The sequence below is a fragment of the Caretta caretta genome, chromosome 1, assembly GCF_965140235.1.
Source record: "Caretta caretta isolate rCarCar2 chromosome 1, rCarCar1.hap1, whole genome shotgun sequence".
Classification (NCBI taxonomy): Eukaryota; Metazoa; Chordata; order Testudines; family Cheloniidae; genus Caretta; species Caretta caretta.
Window position 1 is genome coordinate 286,205,458 of NC_134206.1, and position 27,696 is coordinate 286,233,153.

General features: G+C 39.1%; 1 protein-coding gene across 1 annotated transcript in view; it reads right to left on the reverse strand.

The window, feature by feature from the left end:
• Positions 1-27,696, reverse strand: part of TRHDE (thyrotropin releasing hormone degrading enzyme) — a 319,124-nt gene that overhangs the window by 108,936 nt on the left and 182,492 nt on the right. Inside the window, exons 7-8 of the mRNA XM_048835753.2 lie at positions 19,180-19,245; positions 496-561 (exon numbers count right to left, since the gene is read on the reverse strand). Of these exons, the coding sequence (XP_048691710.1) occupies positions 496-561; positions 19,180-19,245 (132 nt within the window). The remainder of the gene's footprint in view (positions 1-495; positions 562-19,179; positions 19,246-27,696) is intronic.

The following is a 27,696-nucleotide window of genomic DNA, read 5'->3' on the forward strand; positions in this document are numbered from 1 at the left end:
GAAAAAGTAAGAAACTGCACAGAATAAGCAAGGGTGGCTTTCAGTACCCTTGTAACCACCTGCAGCTGGTCTAAGGACATCAAATAATAACAGTTGACACCAGAAAATACAATGCCCAGCTTTAAGCCTTTACAAGGTCTGTCCTTCCGACAAATCAGGAATATTTACTTATCAAAAGCCTATTCAATACAAATGCCAAAGCACCGCATTTTCCTGCTCTTTCCTACTTACAGACCTTATCCTGCTCCCACTGAAGTCAGTGGGAGCAGGCCTTCCCTTTATTTGATGTCAATGATATAACACAAACAACTGAAAACATGTTTTTTTATGTTGACGCTTTCTGTGAACCCAAACGGTACTCCTTAGCATTTATTTTTAAATGTGCTCTTGGGCTTAGGCATTTCAATAGGCACTATTCTCTTCCAACCTCGGCATAAAAACACCACTATGGCTTCCTGCTTTTCTCTCAGTGTATTAGGCTATATAGTACTTTACCTCTGACAGGGTATTCCAGAGATCATTTCTGGCTGCATTGCCATACTTGTGAATTGTCAAATAGTCCTACAAAAAATAAAACAAAAATACAAATCAGAAGTTACTGTATACAGGCCAAATAATTACAGCTGTGAATCACTGCTAGTATCAGTTAAATTACATAAATGTTTTCATTTGTTGGAAATCTAGCAATATACAATATGTTCATCCTCAGGGAGTCAATAAACATTTTCTGGAGACTGTTTACAATATATTAAAAATAGAAGATTAAATAAATCCCAATGGAAAAACAAACCAACAATCCCTAGTAAGTTTACATACAGCATTCAGAGTTTTACCTTTTCTAACTAATTTATCAAGATTAGTGTTTCCTATTTACTTTTTAAACACTTGTATAACCTCTGCATCTGTTTCCAGGCAATTCATGGCAATGAGAGAGGCAAATGTCTAAAACAAAGCTCTACTGTTTATTTTAGCAGGTCATTCTGTGGCTAATGTCAAGGACCCACACACTCTGATGACAGCTAGATCTGTTATAAAGTATTTAACCAAGAAATAGGCCATCAGAGCCATTTCCTCATATCTAGTGGGGTTTTGCGGACAGGTGTTTTCCCTTATGATTAAATGCAGAAATAGATAATATTGTTAACTCAGGCTCTAGCATGATATCGTAAAAAGCTTTTCCACATGGGAAGCAACAGAAAATGTGCACGTCACATAAAAGGGGTGCCTATAGTGGAAGAGTATGTGTTTGTGAGCACGTGATCTGAGAATATCTGATAGGGCTGTAAACTGAAGTTTTCTGTTTTTTCAGCCACAGTTGATTATCCATGTTTCCCCTTCAGTAATGAAAAGGCAAAAAAGTAGGAAAAGCCACTCTCCCAAAGGAATGATGAGTAGCCCATAACAGCTCATCAGTCCCAAGCCTCTGAGAAGGAGAGGCTGCCAAATATAAAAATGATGTGTACTTGAGGTCAGAGGTATATCCTACAAGATCTCACCAAATAAAGGTAATTCCCCATATTAATTTTTAAATATATCTCTGGATTAGGCCTGGACCTTCCTGGCATAAAATATTTTCATTTTTATGTGTTAAGCTCTAGGCTACCCTATCAGATTCATGCCTTACTATCTCCCTACAGAATACATAGACAATCATAGATTTGAAATTCAGAAGTGATTATTGGAACAAACTAAGTCTTCTGCAATTGGACTGGGAGATTAAAGCAAAAAAACCTTATAAAATCAAAGGGTTCCCTGCATTAGAATTTCCATCATCTACACTTTATACAATGGTAGGAGACAAACCCTAATTTACAGCACAAAGGTAAAACTGAGGAAATTTTGCTGACTGTGTTATTTGTGCTTTGTGTGAAGTACGATACTATGGGAATAATTAGTGTTTGGAAAGCAAATTTCCTGATGTACAAATTGTAGCACCTGTGACAGATTTAGCTTCTGTCAGCCAACTCATATTACAACAAGCAGCAACTCCCATTTAATCACAGGCTAGAAAAGCTAAATGAGAACACTGGCTCCGTTAACTGCAGTGCCTTGTCTTAATGATGTCATGAAAATAACAGTTGGAAAAAGACAACGTTATAGAGGCTTCACCAATACATTGTGCTTCTGTTTTGTCTAAAAATATAGAGTCTTCTGAGACAGTTAAATATCCAACAGCATCCAAAGCTAATCAGGTTGCACTGTAAATTAAAAGACTAAAACAGGTATACAAAAAAGTCAGAGTAGGTAAATAAACAACAAATACACATGCACATTTTGAAGTGGTGTTAGACAATACAGTTTCCATGAATTCTTCTGTTATTTGTTTACAGAGTTTGTATGTAATAAAATAAGGCAGTGAAACAGTTTGAGAATTTACTCAACAGAGCCAAATAATCTTGTTTACCAGTCTACGACCAGACATCACATTTGGCTTGAATTTTATATTCAGAAAGACTGCAAAGAGAGGCAAATGCTTTCATCCTCTTCCTCTGGCTTTTGACTCACAATATGCAGGTTGATTGGTTTGGACAGACCTCTCCATTTCCAGTTCAGAATTTATTATTTTTGATTAAACATTTTATTGGGTGAAGAAAAACAAAACGAAAAAGGAATGAGACTACAATATAAAACTATATTCCTCACCTGATATAATACTATTTTACATTTTTTTCCACTGCTTTAGAGCTAGATTGAGGCTTTGGGTACAGCTATGAGCAAGGGGTGGTATATAAGCATTACCTCTCCATTTTCTTCCTGCTTCCCCTGACTCTGGTGAGGGGACAGAGGAAGAATGCTGGCTTATACCAACAGTAATTACAACCCCTACCTTCCAGCTAAACTGCACTGGCTAAGGCGTAGTGAGATGCAAGCCAAGGCCCTGTCCTCTCCCCACCCATCTGCTTTGTGGAAAGATCAAACAGGCACCCAGTATCTGCTCCTGCATACCCACACTCAAGGTCTTGGTCGCTCACAGGGGGTTATAAGGTATTCATTATTCTCCTGTGTGGGTGTGTAAGCCACAATCTGGCCCTTATACTGTAAGAAAAAGATCCAAATCAGAAAGCAAAGAGAAACAAGCAAAAGAAAAAGAGAAACAAATCACAGAAGACAAGGGACAGATGACAGCCAAAATATGGCAGCCCAGATCTAAGCTGCACTCAGCACAGTTCAGAAGGGGAGGTGCTAAAGAGGCAATAAGCTACCTTCTCAGACAGACACATTCTTGTGACTATCCTGCTGCCACCAGGCTGGTCCCTGACACAAAGTTGAACAGTCTATCACCTAAAAAACGTGTCTCAACACCTTGGAATTGTTGGGTGTATAGGGATACCTTAACCACCCCACAACTCTCAGACACACCCCCAGTGCCAGGTGGCAGGAGAGAGTTACACAGAAGCCTTTGGTGCCAGCCTTATACCTATGAGGGTTCCTCGACACTGTGGAAATCCACCCCTAGTCAGTTTAGATGGTTTTAATCCTGATTTTCACCATAGGAGCTGTGCAAAGAAGACTCAAGACAGCCAAAGACCTTGCCCAACATGCCATACAAATGAAATACCAAACAAAAGCAGAAAACTGACACTGATATATATATATATATATTTTGCCGAGCTTTAGCTCTAACTCTCTTCTGAAATGAGTCTGTCCTCAACATAGATTCATAGATATTAAGGCCAGAAGGGACCATTATGATCATCTAGTCTGACCTCCTGCACAATGCAGGCCACAGAATTTCACCCACCACTCCTAAAAAAGACCTCACACCTATATCTGTGCTATTGAAGTCCTCAAATTGTAGTTTGAAGACCTCAAGGAGCAGAGAATCCTCCAGCAAGTGACCCGTGCCCCATGCTACAGAGGAAGGCGAAAAACCTCCAGGGCCTTCCAATCTGCCCTGGAGGAAAATTCCTTCCCGACCCCAAATATGGCGATCAGCTAAACCCTGAGCATATGGGCAAGATTCATCAGCCAGATACTACAGAAAATTCTTTCACGGGTAACTTGGATCTTACCCCATCTAAAAACCCATCACAGGCCATTGGGCCTATTTACCATGAATATTTAATTACCAAAACCATGTTATCCCATCATACCATCTCCTCCATAAACTTATCGAGTTTAATCTTAAAGCAAGATAGACCTTTTGCCCCCACTACTTCCCTCGGAAGGCTATTCCAAAACTTCACTCCTCTGATGGTTAGAAACCTTCGTCTAATTTCTAATCTAAATTTCCTAGTGGCCAGTTTATATCCATTTGTTCTTGTGTCCACATTGGTACTGAGTTTAAATAATTCCTCTCCCTCTCTGGTATTTATCCCTCTGATATATTTATAGAGAGCAATCATATCTCCCCTCAACCTTCTTTTAGTTAGGCTAAACAAGCCAAGCTCCCTGAGTCTCCTTTCATAAGACAAGTTTTCCATTCCTCGGATCATCCCAGTAGCCCTTCTCTGTACCTGTTCCAGTTTGAATTCATCCTTCTTAAACATGGGAGACCAGAACTGCACACAGTATTCCAGGTGAGGTCTCACCAGTGCCTTATATAACGGTACTAAAACCTCCTTATCCCTACTGGAAATACCTCTCCTGATGCATCCCAAGATGACATTAGCTTTTTTCACAGCCATATCACATTGGCAGCTCATAGTCATCCTATGATCAACCAATACTCCAAGGTCCTTTTCCTCCTCCGTTACTTCTAGTTGATGCGTCCCTAGCTTATAACTAAAATTCTTGTTATTAATCCCTAAATGCATGACCTTACACTTCTCACTATTAAATTTCATCCTATTCCTATTACTCCAGTTTACAAGGTCATCCAGATCCTCCTGTAGGGTATCCCTGTCCTTCTCTAAATTAGCAATACCTCCCAGCTTTGTATCATCTGCAAACTTTATTAGCACACTCCCACTTTTTGTGCCCAGGTCAGTAATAAAAAGATTAAATAAGATTGGTCCCAAAACTGATCCTTGAGGAACTCCACTGGTAACCTCCCTCCAACTTGACAGTTCACCTTTCAGTAGGACCCGTTGTAGTCTCCCCTTTAACCAATTCCCTATCCACCTTTCAATTTTCCTATTGATGCCCATCTTATCCAATTTAACTAATAATTCCCCATGTGGCACAGTATCAAACGCTTTACTAAAATCTAAGTAAATTAGATCCACTGCGTTTCCTTTATCTAAAAAATCTGTTACTCTCTCAAAGAAGGAGATCAGGTTGGTTTGGCACGATCTACCTTTTGTAAAACCATGTTGTATTTTGTCCCATTTACCATTGACTTCAATGTCCTTAACTACCTTCTCCTTCAAAATTTTTTCCAAGACCTTGCATACTACAGATGTCAAACTAACAGGCCTATAATTACTTGGATCACTTTTTTCCCCTTTCTTAAAAATAGGAACTATGTTAGCAATTCTCCAATCATACGGTACAACCCCTGAGTTTACAGATTCATTAAAAATTCTTGCTAATGGGCTTGCAATTTCTTGTGCCAATTCTTTTAATATTCTTGGATGAAGATTATCTGGGCCCCCCGATTTAGTCCCATTAAGCTGTTTGAGTTTCGCTTCTACCTCAGATATGGTGATGTCTACCTCCATATCCTCATTCCCATTATAACTTTTTAATATGGAGCTACTCCTTGCAAGATAGAAGGATTATAATAATGAAATACGATATATGTGTGTTACTAAAAACTAAACAGAATCAATCATTGCTGGTAGTATTCTTTTTGCGAATACAGACTAACACGGCTGTTCCTCTGAAACCTTTCCTTTTCTTTTTGCTGGTAGTATGTAAGTTTTTGTTTCAGCTGGGCCTGTTTGGCAAAATAATATTATCGTAATCATTCAAATACCCAAAAGACACCAAAGATCAACCATATCAAAGGAACAAGCTGAAACAATTACCACACAAGCAGGTAAGATCTTGCAAAAGAAGAAGTAAACTGTAATTCTAATGTTTTGTCAAATAATAGACTCAGTCTTTAAAGAAAATTGTAAAGCTTAAATGGTTTGGAAACTATGTTAGCACCTGAATATTGAGGCAAGTGGCTTGAATATTAGAAGATGCAGAAAGCACAGTAAAAAGTGCTAAAAGATTTTGACAGATATTTGTAGTAACAGCATTATTGATTAAACTTACAGGCCATTTATTGTGTTAGTTTTTTAAAAAGCTGGTTACTCGTATTAAATAAGGGCTTTATCCCAACACAATCCAGGCTTTCTCAGTATTGCTAAGGCATTGAACCACTTCAGTTAGAAAAAATTGAACTAATTCCACCATCCAGGAATGATAACACTTATAACTAATAAAAGATGGTGACTGATACATACCTGGAGGTGGAAATAATATAAAAGGTGGAAAAGATAATGTGTGTCTTTCTCTCAGAAGAGAAGTGAGATCTACAGTTGGGAACTGAAACAGATACAAGTCAAATTCTGCTCTTAGTTTTATTTGTCAAGTTGATTGACATAAATGAAGTTACTCCAGATTTACACAGATGTAACTGAAATCGGAATCTGGTACACTATCTACAAGCTGAGAAACTCCACTTTTTCCACTTTGTTTCCTCAGAACAGCTGGACAACTACAATATAAGGAGAATACCATACATTCAAGATGGTTGTAAAATGATTTCAGAATAAGATTTCAGGACAGTAACATTCATCCAAATGCAGTCCATTTATACGCCACCATAGTCCTGGATTCACGCTCACCCCCCCACCTCTGTCCATGTCTTTGATTCATACTGCTGCCCTCATCCACACCCTAAGCCTTGGATTTGCTCCTGTTGCACAACTACCTGTAGACTGATTATGCCATTGCCACACCTGCTTAATCTCTGACTTTAAGTAGAAAAAGTCTCTAGAACTCTGGCTCTCCAGAGTAATAAGTACCATTCTGCAGGGAGTCCAGGAATGATTAGTAAACTTCACATCTGGCCATCCAACACATTCTAATGGAATGCTGACTCTGGTGGCACTCCACCTTCTTATTTTTGCCTCCTGGAGACTGCTAGCATCAAAGTTGTGACCTCAGGTTATCTTGACACCACCTGACACTCAAAGTAAAAAGTCTGGACAAGGGGTCAGGCTCTGTACGTGGCTTTGACAGAGCCTGACAGTTGAAAGTGACTGAGAATCAGTGATGGAGCATTGACAATACTACACAAAAGCTTAAGATATTTTAAAAGAGAGGAGGTCAAGATCAGTGAGTGCAGGAACTAGAGTATACAGGTGGGTCTGATATATTTTTATATGTGAGATATTGTACAAGAAAATAAACCCTGGATGATGATGAATAAACCTACCGAGAGGAGAGAACTGTTAGTATTAGCACCTGGGTCAGTCAAACTGCAGAGCTACCCCAACAGTGAGAGAAAACCATGGTCAGAGCAATTAGCAAAGAGAAGGACAGCACTGCAGAACCAGCTCTAAGAAAGTTGGAAAATAGCATTTAGATCATCTAAACAGATCAGCCACTTCACTTTTAGTATCAGTTTTATTTGAGGCTACCTGAATATTGTTTCCAGTGAGTCTTGTTGGAAAATACCAGCCTGTGCAATATCAGATCCATAGATTACATTCAATCCATAGATTACATGTTAATATTCATGAGTGAATGTTACCAGAAGAAACAAAAATGGTGTTATCCTTGACACACTGTAATCTGCTGCTACATTAAAATGCATTCAGCATTTAGTTACTGGCCTGACACTTAGGCAAAAATAATTAACCCAATAACCCATGAAATATCATCCCACAAAAACGATGAGGAGTCCTTGTGACACCTTAGAGACTAACAAATTTATTTGGGCATAAGCTTTCATGGGCTAGAACCTACTTCATCAAATGCATGGAGTGGAAAATACAGGAGCAGGTATAAATACATGAAAAGATGGGAGTTGCCTTACCAAGTGTGAGGTCAGTCTACTGAGACAATTCAATTAACAGTAGGATACCAAGGGAGGAAAAGTAACTTTTGTAGTGGTAATGAGAGTGACCCATTTCACACAGTTGACAAGAAGGTGTGAGTAACAGTAGGAGGAAATTAGCATGGGGCAAATCATATAGAAGTTCCAATGACTATTATATCTTCTCTCTATGCTTCTCATAATTGTACAGATATAATTGAACTCATCTGCTCAATCTGTGCCAAATAACAGTTTCTTTGGCCAACATTTTTAAAAATGATTAGTGATTCTGGTTGACTCAGCACTTTCTGAAAAACAGAAAGTTTCTCAGATCAGATACCCAAAACCACTAGTCATTTTTAAAAACCTTGGCCCTAATTTTTTTAATAACTGTTCTACAGAATACTGTACCTCCTCTATTGGGATATCCTCTCTTTAAACCAGGTTTCTACCTCTCCCAACAGTGGCAGAGCATTTTCAATAATACTCAAACAAGTTCAATTTTCCACTAGCTGTACGGAGGTTACCACAAGTTTGGGCTTTAACCTGTCCGTTTTATTTATTTAATTAATTTATTAATTAATTTAAAGTGCCCGTCGATCAGTTACATATTTAGGTTACTTTCAGAATCAAAGAAGAACACACAAGTGTCAAGCAGAATTTAAACAAGGTTTGAAAGGCATGCTCATATCTTAGCTGCATCACTCAAGTGGTCATTACAACTACTGTCCTGCCTTCTCTTCAGGCCAGTTCCTCAGTAGGTGTAAATAGTCATAGTCAGTCAATGAAGCCAATGGAGCTAAACCAATCTAAACCAGCTGAGGATCCATCCCTTTATTTTTAAAGGGAATGTTTATATTTGTTTCCTATACTGCAGTGATATAATGCTTGTAATTATCAGCCATCAGAAAACATCCACTGTCATCATGTCATATCTGCAATTAAATCATTATATTCAAACAACAAGCTATAACTACTAATCATGAAGAGTGATACTGGAACATTACATGGAAATAAATCTTAATTCTCTCTTGAGCTAACACTACTGTATAAACCAGCATAATTATAGTATTTTTATTTTCCCCCTTTTCTTAGTTATCCAAAATACTTCCATATATTATGGAAATACTCAGATCTGCAATGCTAACATTTCTGGAGCTATGTGAATCAATGGGATTTTACTATTGATTTAAATGGGAACAGAATTCAGCCAATGCTGAGTGTTTCTGAAAGATCCCCCCCGCCCCACCGCCCCTAGTGCCTCAAGTGCAATAGGCACTTGATGGCACATTAAAAGACAGGAGCCCTAAATAGCTTACCATCTAAGTTTAGGCATAACAAGAGATAATAACAGAAAAGTGTAGGAAAGGGAGAAAAAGTGTTATAATTAAGACTACAGAGTTCTCTGTTTTTCTAGATATGCATCTTGTTAGCAAAGAAAAGGGACCAGACTTCAGTAAGTGACTGGTGTATATCAGGAGTAATTCCTCTCAAATCAATATAGTTACACGATTGTGACTCCAAGGTGAGAGAAGAATCAGGCTCCTAAACTTTGCATCATACAGGATATATAATTTGTGAAGCCCTGGAATTGTGATAAATTAAATCTCATGTAAACGTGTATTTAAATTGGACAGATTCAAACCTCGTTCCCAAGCAGGTGCTAAGTGTCATAATACTTTTACATGTGCCCTGCCTGACTGGTAATTCTGGTTAAAAGGACCAGAATGGCTATATTCAGAGGTTTCTATCTCTTACAAAAGTCTAACCTCCCCTACTAGCTAATAATATGTAAAGGAGGACCCATTCTGGAATATGACAAAGGCAATTACAGTGTGGGGGCAAAACAATCTGCATTAGAAATCAACAGGGAACTATTAGAGGATGGCAGAGTTATTGCTTATAATAGTCTGATAGTGGCTGTTCTGCAGTAGGACACCTGCTAGCACATTAAGCTTTGCTTTAAGGAAAATGTATTTGATGTATTATTCGGTAGTGATGCTAAACAACTGAACTAAGGACAAGCCCCACAGAAATAAAGTATTGCTTGAAATTGAAGCGTATTATTTTACTGAATTTGTACATTAATTTTAGCTTTTTTGTTTTAAAGGAACAAAAAATTTTAATGGAACAAAAATATTGTTCAGTATTTTTAAAATCCACACAAAAAAAGGGGAGGTATTTGAATGGCCCTTGTTAATTGAGACAGTCTCAGCTGATCACAACTCTTCATTAATCAGTGTCAGGAATAACTAACAATGCAGACAACTGCTCCGCTGTACCTTTTCTATAATGTTCTTTCTACAGAAACCCCAGAACCTGGACTTGGAAAGAAACAATGTAACAATGCCGTTCAGTATAAACTCACCTGAGGTAATTCACTAAGAGCATAATTTCTGTGTCACTACTGTATCTAGAAAATAACATCCTGGCAGATCTTTAAAGATAGAATGAGTAGATGAGAAGATCATCAATTGTGAAGCTTCAACCATGTTTATCAGCTGTTTGTGGCTTCCTGTCAATCTGTGTAACATTTCTTCTCGGTGCTGAAGACTGTGATACACTAAAACTTCAAATACTGTTGCAAAATTTGGCCAAAGACTGAGAATAATGTCTTTTCTTTACATTGGATATTTCTATTTGTGCACAACTAATTTTGTTTGTTTGTTTAAACTGCTAAGAGCACTTTACCATTCTTTCCACCACTATCATAGAAAACAGGATTCTACAGCAAAAAAACCAATATTGATATATTTCCTTTTTCAGGCTTTATGCCTATAGACTCTTTGCTTTGATTTACATCAACAAATTCCCGCATAGTAATTTTTGAAAACACATTTAGCTGTGCAATTACAGTGGCTACCATTAAAAAGTCAACATTTGTCAAAAGATACAATAGAGTTACAATTTATGTCTTATTATAGCTATCAGGAAAAAGGTGGTATCTCAGATTCTGATGTGTGGTAATAGCTGGTGAACTTTGACTATTTAAGATCAACAACTGAATCTTCAGGAAAATGGTATGTAACAAGAGCTCAAGTGAAGTCTTCTTTTGTTCAGTATGGATCCAGCTTCTTTTTGAATTTTCTTCATTGGTCTGAATGGAAATGAAATTGCTTGTTCTGGTTTTAAGTGTGTACAATCTAACAAGACTTACAAGTAGCTCAATCCTGAAATCTTTGTGCTCGCAAAATCCCCATTAATTTCTAAGAAGCCAGTGGACATTCTGATTGTACAATGACTGTAGGATCAGGCATCAAATGCGTACTTTTCTATACTGTGTATATTGCATTGTGCTGGTTCATAGGAACAGGGATGAGGTTGCTACTGAGCCCACATCAGGAAAAAATATAATTTTATTTGGAAAGAAAACATATATATTTTACTGTATCTTAAAATAGCTAACTAGCTAGCTGATGTTATCTGAGAATTCATATCTATAGGTCTTTCTCTTAATAAGTCCTATAATAAAATTGTAGGAGAAAATCATAATAAATAGGTTTCACATGCAACAAAATATGAGAATGAAAGTCACTGAACACATGTCAAAAGGATACATATGTACTATATGCCATACCATTGAGGCTAACATCATTGAGGAGGGAAGGCTGGGACTGGTTCAGCAAGGAGACTGGGAGGGAGGAGACTGAGGCAAGGAGCCAGGGCAGGAGTAGGTGGGAGACTGAGATTGGATGAAGGTCAAGGAAAGTAGGCAATCAGGGCCCGGGAACCTGTAATGGGGAAGGAAGAGAGAGATCAGAAGAGGAGCTGGGGTGGGGGGAAGTGGGATTGGCTGGGCAAGGAGACGGAACTCGGGTGAGAAGCTGAGGCTGGGACTGGAGAGAAGACTGGGAGGGGAAGAAACAGAACTGGGACAGGGAGAGCTTGGAGAGGACAAGCAAGAAGGGGTCAAGCTTTGGGGGAATGGCATTGGCAAGAAGAGTCTGTGCCCACTAGAGCATGCTCTCCTGGGACCACATATTGAACAATGAGGATAAAATAAAATATTGAATAAATGCTCATTACAGATGAACCGAATGACACAGAGGCACTATGGAGAAAATAGTAAGTGGTCACATGCATTATGTGACAGTGTCTAATTATATGCAAAAGGGGACCAAGTTATGGTTGCATAGGAAAACTTAATTCTGCCATTTCCTAACTTTTGAGCGCTTGACTTTGCAACCTTAGTAATGTTCTTTTAACAAATGTTTTGTGTTTGTAATATGTAGATAGGTTCTGATCCAAAGCCCACTGGAGTCAATTGAAAGACTCTCATTGACTTCAACAGCCTTTGAATAGGCCAATAATATGCTACACATTTTTATATTTTATAGGAAAAAATATTAAATCAATAGTGTTTTATACAAGTCCTTCAAGGCTATATTTTTGCTTACCTACTTAACTCTTAAGAAAAAAGTACAAGTCCCTTTAAAGAAAAACTTTAGAGGTGAATTTGTTTAATTAGTACAATCTCAACATCAAGAGTGACAGATAGTGACTATATTAGAAATGGAGAGAGGTCAGAGAAGGCAGTAGGTGCTGGCACTCTTGTTGCCATTATTGCTCCCACATGATCTCGGACATGCAATGGTAGTGGGTCAGCTGTGACAACACAGGTGGGCCACCTGTATCTGGTGAAGGAGTGGTGTCACAGATAATGGCTTCCTGGAGCAAGAGAGGAGCATTCTGTATCAAAATTCCTTGCCTGTGCTGTTCCTGGGATGGCATGGCTATTCATCACCCCATACCAAAGCAAAAGCTCAGTCTAGCAGTAAATATGTCTGATTTATAATAGTAACTTCTGATAAGAAGTGAGTTAATGGAACACAGATCTAGTAATGATCTAAATAATAGATAGCTAGTGTGACAGGGTTGGGCCAGATGGCTACAGGAGAGTAATAGAAGGCAGATATATTAGCCCCAGGTTAAGTAGGTCCCTTTTCCCTGCGTAAGGTAACAGGGTAATCAGGAACCTTCTGGAGACAATTAAGACAGACAGGCTGATTAGAACACCTGCAGCCAATCAAGAACCTGCTAGAATCAATTAAGGCAGGCTAATCAGGGCACCTGGGTTTAAAAAGGAGCTCACTTCAGTTTGTGGTGCGCATGTGAGGAGCTGGGAGAAAGAGGCACTAGGAGCTGAGAGTGAGAATGTGGATTGTTGGAGGACTGAGGAGTACAAGCATTATCAGACACCAGGAGGAAGGTCCTATGGTGAGAATAAAGAAGGTGTTGGGAGGAGACATGGTGAAGTAGCCCAGGGAGTTATAGCTGTCGCACAGCTGTTCCAGGAGGCAGTCTAGACAGCTGCATTCCACAGGGCCCTGGGTTGGAACCCGGAGTAGAGGGCGGGCCTGGGTTCCCCCCAAACCTCCCAACTCCTGGTCAGACACAGGAGGAGTCAACCTGGACTGTGGGTTCTGAAAAATGGCCAAGCTGAGGGCTGCCGTGAAGCTCCAAGGCGAGCAAATCCGCCAATAAGTGCAAGACCCACCAAGGTAGAGGAGGAACTTTGTCACACTAGTTAATAGTCAACCTGCATTAAGAATGAATAGATAATAGATAAATAAATAAGGTAAACTAGGTATATTGACATGTGTAATACAGTATGTCATAAATAGATGAAAGTGTAGAACACATGGATAAGGAAAGGTGATTTTATTGTTTCTAGGCTCTTGGATGGAGGTTATAAACAAGTCAGATAATAGTGTACAGTGTTCCAGAGTAGCAACCGTGTTAGTCTGTATCCGTAAAACGAAAAGGAGTACTTGTGGCACCTTAGAGACTAAAAATTTATTAGAGCATAAGCTTTCATGAGCTACAGATCTCTTCATCAGATGCATACAGTGGAAAATAAAGTGGGGAGATTTTATATACACAGAGAACATGAAACAATGGGTGTTACCATACAGACTGTAACAACAGTGATCAGGAAAGGTGAGCTACTACCAGCAGGAGACCGGGGGGGTGGGAAGAAACCTTTTGTAGTGATGATCAAGGTGAGCCATTTTCAGCACTTTACAAGAACAGTAGGAGGGGAAATAGTTTTACTTTGTGTAATGACACATGCACTCCCAGTCTTTAGTCAAGCCTAAGTTAATTGTATCCGTTTGCAAATTAATTCCAATTCAGCAGTCTCTCGTTGGAGTCTGTTTCTGAAGTTTTTTTGATGAAGAATTGCCAATTTTAGGTCTGTAATCAAGTGACCAAGGAGATTGAAGTGTTCTCTGACGGGTTTTTGAATGTTATAATTCTTGACGTCTGATTTGTGTCCATTTATTCTTTTACGTAGAGACTGTCCAGTTTGGCCAATGTACCACCCTATACCAGAAACCTACTGACCGCTGTACTTACCTACATGCCTCCAGCTTTCATCCAGACCACACCACATGATCCATTGTCTACAGCCAAGCTCTACGATACAAACTCATTTGCTCCAACTCCTCAGACAGAAACAAACACCTACAAGATCTCTATCAAGCATTCTTACAACTACAATACCCACCTGCTGAAGTGAAGAAACAGATTGACAGAGTGAATCAAAGTGAAGAGTACCCAGAAGTTACCTACTACAGGACAGGCCCAACAAAGAAAATAACAGAACGCCACTAGCCATCACCTTCAGCCCCCAACTAAAACCTCTCCAACACATTATCAAGGATCTACAACCTATCTTGAAGGACAACCTATCACTCTCACAGATCTTGGGAGACAGGCCAGTCCTTGCTTACAGACAGCCCCCCAACCTGAAGCAAATACTCACCAGCAACTACACACCACAAAACAGAACCACTAACCCAGGAATCTATCCTTGCAACAAAGCCCGTTGCCAACCTTGTCCACATATCTATTCAGGGGACACCATCATAGGGCCTAATCACATCAGCCACACTATCAGAGGCTTGTTCACCTGCGCATCTACCAATGTGATATATGTCATCATGTGCCAGCAATGCCCCTCTGCCATGTACATTGGTCAAACTGGACAGTCTCTACATAAAAGAATAAATGGACACAAATGAGACGTCAAGAATTATAACATTCAAAAATCAGTCAGAGAACACTTCAATCTCTTTGGTCACTTGCTTACAGACCTAAAAGTGGCAATTCTTCAACAAAAAAACTTCAGAAACAGACTCCAACGAGAGACTGCTGAATTGGAATTAATTTGCAAACCGGATAGGCTTGAATAAAGACTGGGAGTGGATGTGTCATTACACAAAGTAAAACTATTTCCCCTCCTACTGTTCTTGTAAAGTGATGAAAATGGCTCACCTTGACCATCACTACAAAAGGTTCCCTCCCCCCGCTCTCCTGCTGGTAATAGCTCACCTTTCCTGATCACTGTTGTTACAGTCTGTATGGTAACACCCATTGTTTCATGTTCTCTGTGTATATAAAATCTCCCCACTATATTTTCCACTGTATGCATCCGATGAAGTGAGCTGTAGCTCACGAAAGCTTATGCTCTAACAAATTTGTTAGTCGCTAAGGTGCCACAAGTACTCCTTTTCTTTTTAGTGTACAGTGTAATGATTTATTGGAAATTTAGGAAGTCTTTGACAGAGTTCCACAAGCCAGACTGTTGCATAATTTAAGAGCCACAAGAATCCAGCGTGGGACACAGGAATGGATAATTGTTTAAAGAGCTGTGAATAAATAGTACAGATGAAACGAGTTCGGTCCAAATGGCAACTTTTATAGTAGTGAAAAATAGCCTATATTCCACATTTCCCCAGACTGCTCTTCTAAAAGGTTGGCCTATCAGTTTCAATATAGTAACCACTCAGCACCAAGTCATTATCTGTCTATCCAAGAGACTCTACAAAAGGTCTTCTCTCAGATATACTGTGTACAATTTAATGTACATAAGATGTTAATTTATCACAGAGCCTGAGGTTCCTACAGTAAACTAACTCAAACTGCTGATGATGCACTCAATCAGAGTGAGTGATGAACACAAACACAGCAGCAAGTGAAGTTCAAAAGGATACAGATTTGTATGATCAATGAGCTGCCACATGGCAAATGAAATGTAGTGTTGACAAACATATATCAATACACATTGGGATAAGAAATAGAAATAATCAAACGAAGTATAAGATAAATATGAATGAACTAGCACACGAGGGCCTCATAAAGGAGCTTGAGATGCCAGTGGATGCTCTCTGAACAGAACACTAGACCTCCGAAGAACTGTGTTTACTATCCACATTTAACTTGAGAAGCCACTGATAACACAGAAAGGTATTCTAGGCTTGTAGCAATAAACCTTTCCAATAAATGAAATTCACTGATACAACACATTCATTCCAAGTACTCACATACGAAACATACGAAACAACATTTACAGATAAAATCCCACCCAAAATCTAAACCTATATTACAAGTTACTGTCCTCGGTGGTGACTGAATGCTGAGACTAACTCAACAAATCCAACTCCACAAGCTTATGCAATTCAGAAACATTATCAGAGAGAGTGATGCTGTCCAAGCTTCTCCACTGTCTGATATTCATAATGGCAAACTAATACCCTTTCAAGACAGAAAAAAGTATCACCACTTATGAATGAGGGTTGCTACCATTCAGTGCCCATGCATAGCCTCAACTCACACTGACGCTAGAGCACAACAACCTTGCCGGCATGAAAGGACATTCAGCATCAGGTTATGCCTCATCTCACTGAAAAGTGACCCCTCTAAGTATTTAGGAGCGGCATTGCTTTATGGATAATTCTTATCTGGTGAAAGCTCAAACGTGGGGGTCTTTAAGAAGTGTGGGGAAAATAACGGGATTCTCAGGACTTCCAAGGAGACAGAAAACTCCACTAGGGAAGAAAGTCGTTTTATTAAATGATGTTAGGCACTTAAATAACAGCTTTATTTTTCTAGCACCCCACAAGTTCACATATGTGGGCATTACAGTTTTTAATCTCAGTTATTCATCACATCCAATATAAATATCTTTGTGGGGTTTTTGCATATCGGGTGCTTTAACATGAAAATATTGAGAAGTTGACAAAATTAAGTCTCTATTATAAAAATGTGTTTGAAAATCTCACAAAATTAAAAACAGTGAACATCTTTTGAAGCTTTACAGAATAATATACTTTCATTCTATTGTTTCTTGATGACATTATAATCCAATGGCTTTTCATAAACATATCTGAAGAAACGGGCCAGTTACTCGTGATAGGTTCAAACAAACCAATGTTTGCTGTGAAAATTATTACTTCATACTGTAATTCTGCCTGCTTTCTATCCCTCACAAATGGTTTGCTGGATAGCAGGGTCATATAGATCTCTATGCTATGGCAGTTGCTTTAGTGTACATTCATTGTTCATATGTATCTAACAAAAAGGCCCAATCTTTTGTCTTTATCATCTTTTTTTCTAATTCATTTTAGCAAAATCAATTGCTTTTTTGATAAGTAAGATTTTTGTTGAAGTATTATGAACAAGAAAACACATACCTGGTGATGGTATGCAATTACGATAAGAAAAAAAAAGGGATAAGGAGAAAAGAAAGGAGCTAGCTTACTACTGCTTGATTTTGTTGCTGGTAACTCTGGCCCTTCCCTCTCCTTACCCCAGTGCTTGTTACCATTGTTCTTCTTTTATCTGTTCTTTACTTAAGGTATAATTCTGCTACCCATACAAACACTGAGTAATACCTTGATTTCAATGGCATTACATGCACAGTAAAGGGCTAATCAATTTGATTTATGTTGCATGGACTGTTGAGATACTAAAGCTTTTTACATTCTTCATCATTACTACATTGTTCTCCATCATGGATGCCAAGGTAACATTTTTTGACAATGCATCTCCACGGTTTAAAACTTTTGTTCTGAAGAAGTTTGAGTGGAGAAAACATGGGCAGGTTTCAATGGGGAATATTTTCAATTACAAATTTTAAATGTCAAGAGTCTAGCACTTTAAATTTCTATATTAACAGCAAAAAATTTCTGGGTAAATTCCTGGCTCCTTTGGGACAATGACAGAAGTTCCAGTGACTTTAATAGGGTGAGGATTTCACCCTTTATGTGCACAAGTTTGTGCCTACAAACCCTTCCAGATGAAGGCCTACTGTCTGGGGTAGAAGATAAGGCCAGTGACCTGAAAAGAGCCTCTGGCTCCCGTGACTCAGTTACATTCCAAAGCTTGATTGATCAAAGTCCTGAAAACATTCGAGAAAAGTGATATTTCCTCACTGGGATTCTTCTCATTGTATATCACATTAAATACACATTTATATGACATTATCAGTGTATTTATTTAACTTTTGTTTTATATTTTATCTTTCAATCCATTTTGGTTAGAGGTAGAATTACTGTGTTAAAATATGACCTGGTCCCATATGTAGTTTATTTCAATTTCAAAATGAAAAGCCTGCTAAGAACAGATAAGATTGATTGCTCTTTCCATCTTAGCATAATTGTATTTCAGGTGAACATCAATTTACTTTAAAGGACATTTCTAAGTAGCAGACTGCATCATACATAATTCATCAATCACAGTTGCCTGTAACATGATTTACTTAAACAGATTTCTTATTACTTAAACAGAAATAAAGGGAGTTGCATTTTTTTATGTTTTGGTTTGTTTTAAAATGGTTTACAAAATATACATTTACTCTGAATTACTGCTGAAAAAGTTCATCTTTGGTAATCAGCACAGTGAATTTCTTTCTCTCTTTGAACAGAAGTATTATTTCTTTAAACCTCTTTTAAAAGGCAGAGGGAGTTTTCAAAATATAATTAAGGCAAAGAGCACTCCATGTTCATCAAAGGTAAAAGTAAAACTCCAGGGTTTTGATGGGGTGGGGGGAAGTATTTATCTGAAAAATATGATTAGCTTTGCAGCCACATATTTTCTAGTGAGATTGACATAGTTCATTTTTATTTTATATTAAAATTTAAATGTAATTGAAGCAAAGTGGCTTTTGCCTCAGTAAGCTCTTTCAGTGATGGATAATCAAGTGCTTACATATCTGAAAATGATTTCCACTTGGTGATATACACCAAATAAAAGTGAAACTGTGTGGCACTTGACACACTGAGAATTCTTTCATTTGCTGGAGTGATGGCTCTGATGTTATACAAACTAATGCTTCCCATCAAATTTAGCTTCAGGGACATGATGATGTCACAACTGTTCAGAACTTTAAAAAGAGAAATACTTGCTTAAAACAAACAAACAAAAAACAGCCAAAGGTTACAAATACACATAAAAAAGACAGAATGCTTCCTACTTACTTGTAAGCCCATCTGAAATACGGAGTGACCCATAAAACTAGCCAACATTCGAATTAAAGCTGCACCCTGTGGGAGATAACAGAGAACAGGAAGTTATTGGGTTGCTTTTTCCAAATCAGTGATATAAATTAATAGGAAATATGCAATTTCATCTATTATTATCCTATTTTTTAAAAAAATCTTTCTTTAATGATTATGTTTAAATGTGCAAGAAAAGTGTTACCAAGTACGTGATCAATAGAATCTTAAAAATTTCCCAACACACCCACCACACGTACACACACACATTAATATTACACACCTGCTGGTTGGTTGGAAGGAAGGAAGGAAGGAGAGGGAAGATCATGCAACTGCCAGACAGAGGAAAACATGATTTGGAAGGGGATTGTTACTATTAATTACCCATATGCATATAGCAAACGAGGCTGAATAGTATAAAGCACATCATTTCTGCAGATGGAGCAGTATCTACTTACACATCTCAAGTGTAGACATGCAAATGTACATTCTGCTGTCCATTACACCCATGCAATCATGTGAAGTCTCACAGCCTCATAGACTTTAAGGCCAGAAGGGACCATTGTCAAGGAGTAATGGTCTCAAGTTTCAGTGGGGGAGGTTTAGGTTGGATATTAGGAAAAACTTTTTCACTAGGAGGGTGGTGAAGCACTGGAATGGTGAAGCACTTTTCACTAGGAAGGTGGTGGGCTCTCCTTCCTGAGAGGTTTTTAAGGTCAGGCTTGACAAAGCCCTGGCTGGGATGATTTAGTTGGAAATTGGTCCTGCTTTGAGCAGGGGGTTGGACTAGATGACCTCCTGAAGTCCCTTCCAACCCTGATATTCTATGATTCTATGATTATCTAGTCTGACCTTCTGCACATTGTAGGCCACATAACTTCATCTACCCCCTCCTCTAATAGAACTGTAACTTTTGGCTGACTTATTAAAGTTCTCAAATCATGATTTAAACACTTCAAAAGTTACAGAGAATCCATTATTTACTCTAGTTTAAGCCAGCAAGTGACCCAGGCCTCATGCTGCAAAGGAAGGTGAAAAACCCCTAAGGTCTCTGCCAATCTGACCTGGAGGAAAATTCCTTCCTGATCCCAACTATGGCAACCAGTTGAACCCTGAGCATGTCAGCGAGACTCACCAGACAGACACTTGGGAAACAATTTTCTGTAGTAAATAAGAGCCCTCCCCATCGCTGCCCATTATGGATTTTGCTACTAGCAGTTGCAGATGGACCACATGCCATTGCAGGCAGTCTCATCATACCATCCCCTCCATTAACTTATTAAAGTCAGGCTTGAAGCTAGTTAGGTTTTTTGCCCCCACTGCTCCCATTGGGAGGCTGTTCCAGAACTTCACTACTCCAGTGATTAGAAACCTTCATCTAATTTTAATTTGTTCTTGTGTCAACATTGGCGCCTATCTTAAATAATTCCTGTCCCTCCTCGATAGTTATCCTTCTGATGTATATAGAGCAATCATATCTCCCCTCAGCCTTCTTTTGGTTAGGCTAAACAAGCCAAACACCTTGAGTATCCTCTCATAAGGTAGGTTTTCCATTCCTCTGATCATCCTAGTAGCCCTTCTCTGCACCTGTTCCAATTTGAATTCATCTTTCTTAAACACAGGAGACCATAATTGTGCACAGTATTCCAGAAAAATCCAAACAAATGCCACAAGGATTTTGAACCTCCTTTTTGCAGACCTAGAAGACTAGACCACAATTACTGCATATTCTTCCTCTTCACTGATGCCTTGTTTCCAGCAGAAACACCTTTGCATTTATTATCTGATTGATTTGGCTATAGTATCCCATTTTGCTGTTCAATTTCAGGAGAACCTTCAGCCTCTCAACGCTGCAACTCAACATACTGTATATAGTGCTGATCATTGTACAGGGAGAATACTCTTGACTTGGAGAGAGTGCACCAGAAGGTAGTTCAAAAATGATATTAGATTTCATCAAACAAGGTTACAAAGGAAGGCTCAGGAAGTTGGACTAGTTCTCGCTCAAAAAGAGAAAAAAATCATCGATTCATGGATGTGCAGAGTTGTGCATCTAGTCTGACCTCCTGCTTAATACAGGCCATAGAACCCGCACCCAGTAATTTCAGCCTCAAGCCCACAGCTTCCACAGCTTTTAAAAAGCCTTGATTTAAAGACTTTCAAGAATCCACCACAACCAGGGTGAGTATATATCAATGATTTAAAAAATACAGATTGTGGGAATTAAAAAGAATGAGTTGATTAAGTAACTGAAGGCAGAAAAAGTAGAAATGAATATAAGAGATACCTGAAATTGTTTCTAAGAAGTGGTGGATGGTCAATGAATTAAAAACCAACAGTTGTATTAGGTTACATTTCTTATTAATTATTATTATTATTATTTGTTTTATTATAGTGCCCAACCTCAAGTAGGGGCCCACTCAGGTAGGGGCCCACTATAGTGTCCAACCTCAGGTAGGGGCCCACAAACACACAATAGAGAGACAGTCCCAGCCCTGAAGAGTTTACACTCTAAACAGACAAGACAAGAGGGTGGGAGGAAGGAAGCATTATTATCCCCATTTTACAGATGGCAACTGATCCACCAAAAGAATAAGTAACTCAGACGAGGTCACACAGAGAATCGGTAGCAGAGCCAGGAATGGATCCCTGATCTTCATCCAGCCCCTTAACCACAAGGCCATGCTTCCTCTTGTTACATGTCCTTCCCCTACTCTAGATAAGATTCCAGGATTGTCACACTCTCTGTGTGTCACTCTGAAGCCTACTGCATCTGCAGAGTCAGTGAGAAGCAATGGGAAAAGCTACAGGCATGGCTGAGAGCTCTTTTTGTTCAGAATATCACCAGGTTCCATCATCACTGGGATTTACAGTCTGTTGCCATCCAATTTTTAAGTTCTCAGCGATTTTCGTTTTATGAATTACACCCGTGTGGTGTTCAGCTACAAGAAGTCATGTATCTATGCCACACCTAGAGTCCTAGACCATTGTGATACCACAGGTAACTCAGCCAATCTCCACTCTGACTCTAAAGCTAATGGTGGGGGAAGGGAGGATATGAGGGGGGGAGAGAAGGGGGTACACAGAGAACCCCCAGAGTAGGGGGAAAATGGGGGACCCTGTTATGGTGGGAAAGGAAGAATGAGAGGCACGGCAGCAAAGTGGGGGCACCAGGGCCCCTGGCATGGAGGGGAGAATGAGGAATAATGCTATGAGGAGAGAGGGAAATGGAGGATACACAGAGCCCTTTGCATGATGGGGAAGTGAGAATGGAGCCATGGGGGGAAGGGAGAAATGAGGGGACACACTGAACCCCTGGCATGGGGGAGGAGAATGGGGACCAATGGTATAGGGGGAGAGGGACATGGGGACATGGCATGTAGCAGAAAAGGAATTGAGGACACACACAGAACCCCTGGCATGGGGGAGAGGGGTTGCAAAGAGTCTCTGAATTAGAGGGGTTATGGGAGAGTGGCACTGTCATAAATATAAAGGGAAGGATAAACCCCTTTGAAATCCCTCCTGGCCAGGGGAAAGCTCCTCTCACCTGTAAAGGGTTAAGAAGCTAAAGGTAACCTCGCTGGCACCTGACCAAAATGACCAATGAGGAGACAAGATACTTTCAAAAGCTGGGAGGAGGGAGACAAACAAAGGGTTTGTGTCTGTCTGTATGCTGCTCTTGCCAGAGACAGAACAGGAATGGAGTCTTAGAACTTTTAGTAAGTAATCTAGCTAGGTATGTGTTAGATTATGATTCCTTTAAATGGCTGAGAAAAGCATTGTGCTGAATAGAATAACTATTTCTGTCTGTGCATCTTTTTTGTAACTTAAGGTTTTGCCTAGAGGGGTTCTCTATGTTTTTGAATCTAATTACCCTGTAAGATATCTACCATCCTGATTTTACAGGGGGGATTTCTTTATTCCTATTTACTTCTATTTTTTATTAAAAGTCTTCTTGTAAGAAACTGAATGCTTTTTCATTGTTCTCAGATCCAAGGGTTTGGGTCTGTGGTCACCTATGCAAATTGGTGAGGCTTTTTATCCAACATTTCCCAGGAAAGGGGGGGTGCAAGTGTTGGGAGGATTGTTCATTGTTCTTAAGATCCAAGGGTCTGGGTCTGTAGTCACCTAGGCAAATTGGTGAGGCTTTTTTACCAAACCTTGTCCAGGAAGTGGGGTGCAAGGTTTTGGGAAGTATTTTGGGGGGAAAGACGCGTCCAAACAGCTCTTCCCCAGTAACCAGTATTAGTTTGGTGGTGGTAGCGGCCATTCCAAGGATAACGGGTGTAATATTTTGTACCTTGGGGAAGTTTTGACCTAAGCTGGTAAAGATAAGCTTAGGGGGTTTTTTCATGCAGGTCCCCACATCTGTACCCTAGAGTTCAGAGTGGGGGAGGAACCTTGACAGGCACATAGGAAGCTTTTGGGCTGGGGGAATGGAGGGATGAAAGGAGCCCCTGGTTTGTGCAATGCACAATGCCCACAGGAGCAAAAAAATGTGCAGACCCTCTAGTTATCTCAACAGCATAGTGTCACTGAGTGTATAATTTTCAGTTCCCCTCCTTCCAGCAAGCAATGAACTGGACAGTAGATCTACACAGTTTTGTACCTTCTGCAAACTCCTGTAATCCAGACCTAGACCTCCCTGCAAGTCCGTAAATCACAGACACAGATGATTGAATCAGTGCTACTGGACAGGAATCTCTTAGGAACCTGCTAGCATTACCCTTTGAATGACCTGACAGACTCACAGGCACTGTGCTCCACCATATCACTCCCAGAGCTGAGTATGCCACTGCTGCAGCTCTGCCAACCTTTGCCCATTTAAGGAATGACATATGGAGTCTAGAGAGGTAAACTCGACTCTCTTTGCAGGGCAAAATGGCCATTTATTGATTATTTAAGTGCTTTACTCCAGGCAGTGCATGACTTGGTTTCTTGTCAAGCTGTAAAACGAATTGGTTTAACAGGTCGAGTGGGAAAAAAATCCTTTCTATTCATAAAAATGTATCTATTCTCTAGACAGTATATAACTTGACTCAACTTAAATAAGGAAAGAAAACACTTATCCTGGTTGAATGAAATCTTCTTCACTCAGTGTGCTTGGTAGGCACTTTCCAAATACAAACAAAGATATACTACCTTGCCCCAGAGAGATTAAACTCTAAATAAGACAAAACTGACAGATAGATGGATGGAGGGTAAAAGGAAGAACAATCTTTAGTAAGGTGACCAGGTGCTACATATGTTGTGATTGCTTGTACATGGACAGTCAAACCAAATGTGTTAGCCTAAGTATCTTAACCATTCAGTAGCTGAAGAAAGGGCATTATGCAAGTCCATAAGGGAACCAGCAAGCCCTTGCTGATAGATTCAGCCTGAAAGTACATGGCCTACATCTTCTAACTGGCCACAGTGGCAAAAGGAAAAGTAACAAAGACTCCGCTTTCAGTCATTAGTGGAACATCTAATCACTCCATATCTCCAGTGATTGAGCATTCCCCAAGGATGGCATGGAAGGTCAAAACCATGAATGTTGTATTTTTTTCAAAACTTAGCATTATAAACCCAGAAAATTCAGGGTTAAGGTTACACTAAACAGAAATCCAAACACATTAAAGTAAGAAATGTATAGTTAAGACACTCAAGCGACCTTATTTTGCCTTGTACTGACATCATGAAATAATCCCATGGTTTTTTAAGTGTTTGTGGTCCCAGATTATATTAAACTGATTTTTAAAATCACTATAGAGATTTATGATAACTTGTCTCTATCTAGCATCATTGCAGGGCAGAGTTAAGGTTGTTAATTTAATTCCTTTAACTTCTTAAATAACCCAGATTTTAATTAATTTTAATTCATAAACTAATTAATAGATTTACCTGCAAATTTACTTGCATATCAAAGAGTAAGTGCTGGAATTTTGTGGAGAATATACTGTTCGTATTTTTTCATACAAAACAAAGCACAAAACAGAACTACTTTAGGTACAAAATGGAACTCAATTCACAACCAGCACCTCACCATATTGTTTACACAAACACATACACACACACACACATATTATGTCTACATAGGGACTGATTCTCCATTACAACAGTTTTCTGCCAGTAAATAACAACATGGATTTTTCTGCAGTTACAATGTGACACTGCTGTAACACACTGGAGGATCAGAGCCTTTGTTAGGGTTTGTGTGTGTTTATGTATATATATCATTATCATATCACAGACAATCATGTTACCTTACCAACTAGTCTGTTATATCTTCTTGTGTGAATCGCAAGAAAGATGGGGTTTCAGGAGAGCTCTGACAGAGAGGGTAGTGGGCTTGCCAGCCAGCTGAGGAATGGCATAACCTGCATGGCAGGTAGTGGGGGGAGAAAAGCTTAGAGAAATAACATGGAGAAGTGGACAAATGAAATGTGGAGCATGACATCCCTGGTACAGTGAAGAGGAAGTGGGCTTGCCTGCCAGCTGAGGAATGGCATAACCTGCATGGCAGGTAGTGTGGGGAGAAAAGCTAAGAGAAATAACATGGAGAAGTGGACAAATGAAATGTGGAGCATGACATCCCTGGTACAGTGAAGAGGAAGGATTTTGCAGAACCTGGAAGGTAAGAGCAACATGCCATATGTAAACAAATTCAGTTCCACTGTAATCTCAGTCAGTATTACAAATTTATGAACCAAAAAAATAGTTCAGCACTAAAAGTGTCCAGGATAGCAAAATGCTCCAACATACAATAGATACCACAAGCTGTTGCTATATCTGACTCTTCCATAGCATTCAAAACTGTAGCGTTTTCCAAAATGTGGTGCAATTGGGAAAGAGAGCACAAAAGACTGGCCAGGAGGCATGAAAAGTTCCCTGAGTTTTTCTCCAGAGACTTTGTAAGTTTTGTTGGATTTAGCATGTGAGCTCCCTCACCCAACCAGAGAAGACAACTAGAATATGCTGCAGGCTATGCTAACAGCAGTTGAAGTTGCAAAGACTCAAGGGGAATTTGAAGGAGACTGTGGGACTCTCACTTACTTCCCAAATTTAAAGAGCTGGCATGCCCTACTCAGGGTTCGGACACCATTCTTTAGAGACTGATAAAAGTAAATCTCCTCATAGAAGAGCCATAGAGGATTATATGTATGCATTCATGCATAATTATATTTTGCAATTGAACTTGAGGTAGTAACAAGTAGTTAAACTTGGACAGGTTAAGTTTAAACAGGGAAAAAAACCCTGAAATGTTATTGACAATATTCACAATTGTTTCATGGGTTCTAAATTAACTGTTTTGCCTGAATACACACACAAACACATTTGTGTGTATATGCATAACACACATGCCCAATTTATATGCATATAAAGGAGAGAAGTATTGTACAGTTTCCTAAAGTTTGAGTGTAAGGGGTGGAATTGACTAAGGCATGGGAAGAAAGATATATAAATTAAGATGATTTTTAGGGGGCTCAGGTTTCAAATGTTTGGGGAACACCACAATACTCACTGTGTAGCAGTATGTGTGTTCCATGGTGCACTAACAATCATGAAATACAGTAAGCACAATATGAAAATATTACATAAATCAAATTCTAAATAAACAAACCAATCCTCTGCACAGCCTCCATATGTATAACAACAAACATAAAGAAGAAATTATTACACTGCACAATGGTGTCGCTAACCATTAATTTCAGCTTCTTTTATATGTGAGGTTCAATGAAGAAAAGAAGCCTGTGAACTTCAATGAAAAGAGAGTATCTAGAAAAAGATATAGAAAGTTTCTTACATATCTCTTTCATTACAGTTCTGTCTGTCTTTGTTCTCTCTTTTGTCCACCACTCATTTTTCTCCTTCTCTCATTTTACAGAAAATATTGAAATGAGATTTATTTAATGTTGTACTGTTGTACAATACTAAGTCAGTACGAAATTAAACTTTATTAATATAGAATATTTTAAATACATTTTTCAAGTACAATGGGAATCCCCCTAATTTTATTCCTCTTTAAATCACCACCCTTGGAATTCAACATCTCCTTCCAACCAAAGTTCCTTTAGAGTCTATCACGCTGACACTTCATCATCATTTCTACCATGGTAATGGTCAAAGTCCTCAATCCAGATACGTATCAGAGCGTAGCCGTGTTAGTCTGTATCCACAAAAACAACGAAGAGTCCAGCGGCACCTTAAAGACGAACAGATTTATTTGGGCATAAGCTTTTGTGGGTTTTTTACCCACGAAAGCTTATGCCCAAATAAATCCAGATAAGGACGCTATATGTACAAACACATAGGAAGACACAGTTCTTTGCAAAAAAAGCTCCTGATTTAACGCAAGAAGCAATGGGGGTGGGGAGGAAGGAATTGAAATATATATTTAATTAACATTTTGTATATTTATATTATTATTTATTACAAAAATAAAATCACATTAAATAAAAATAAAATCACATTGCACATTAAATACACCCCACCACCTCTTTTCTCAAATCACCCTTA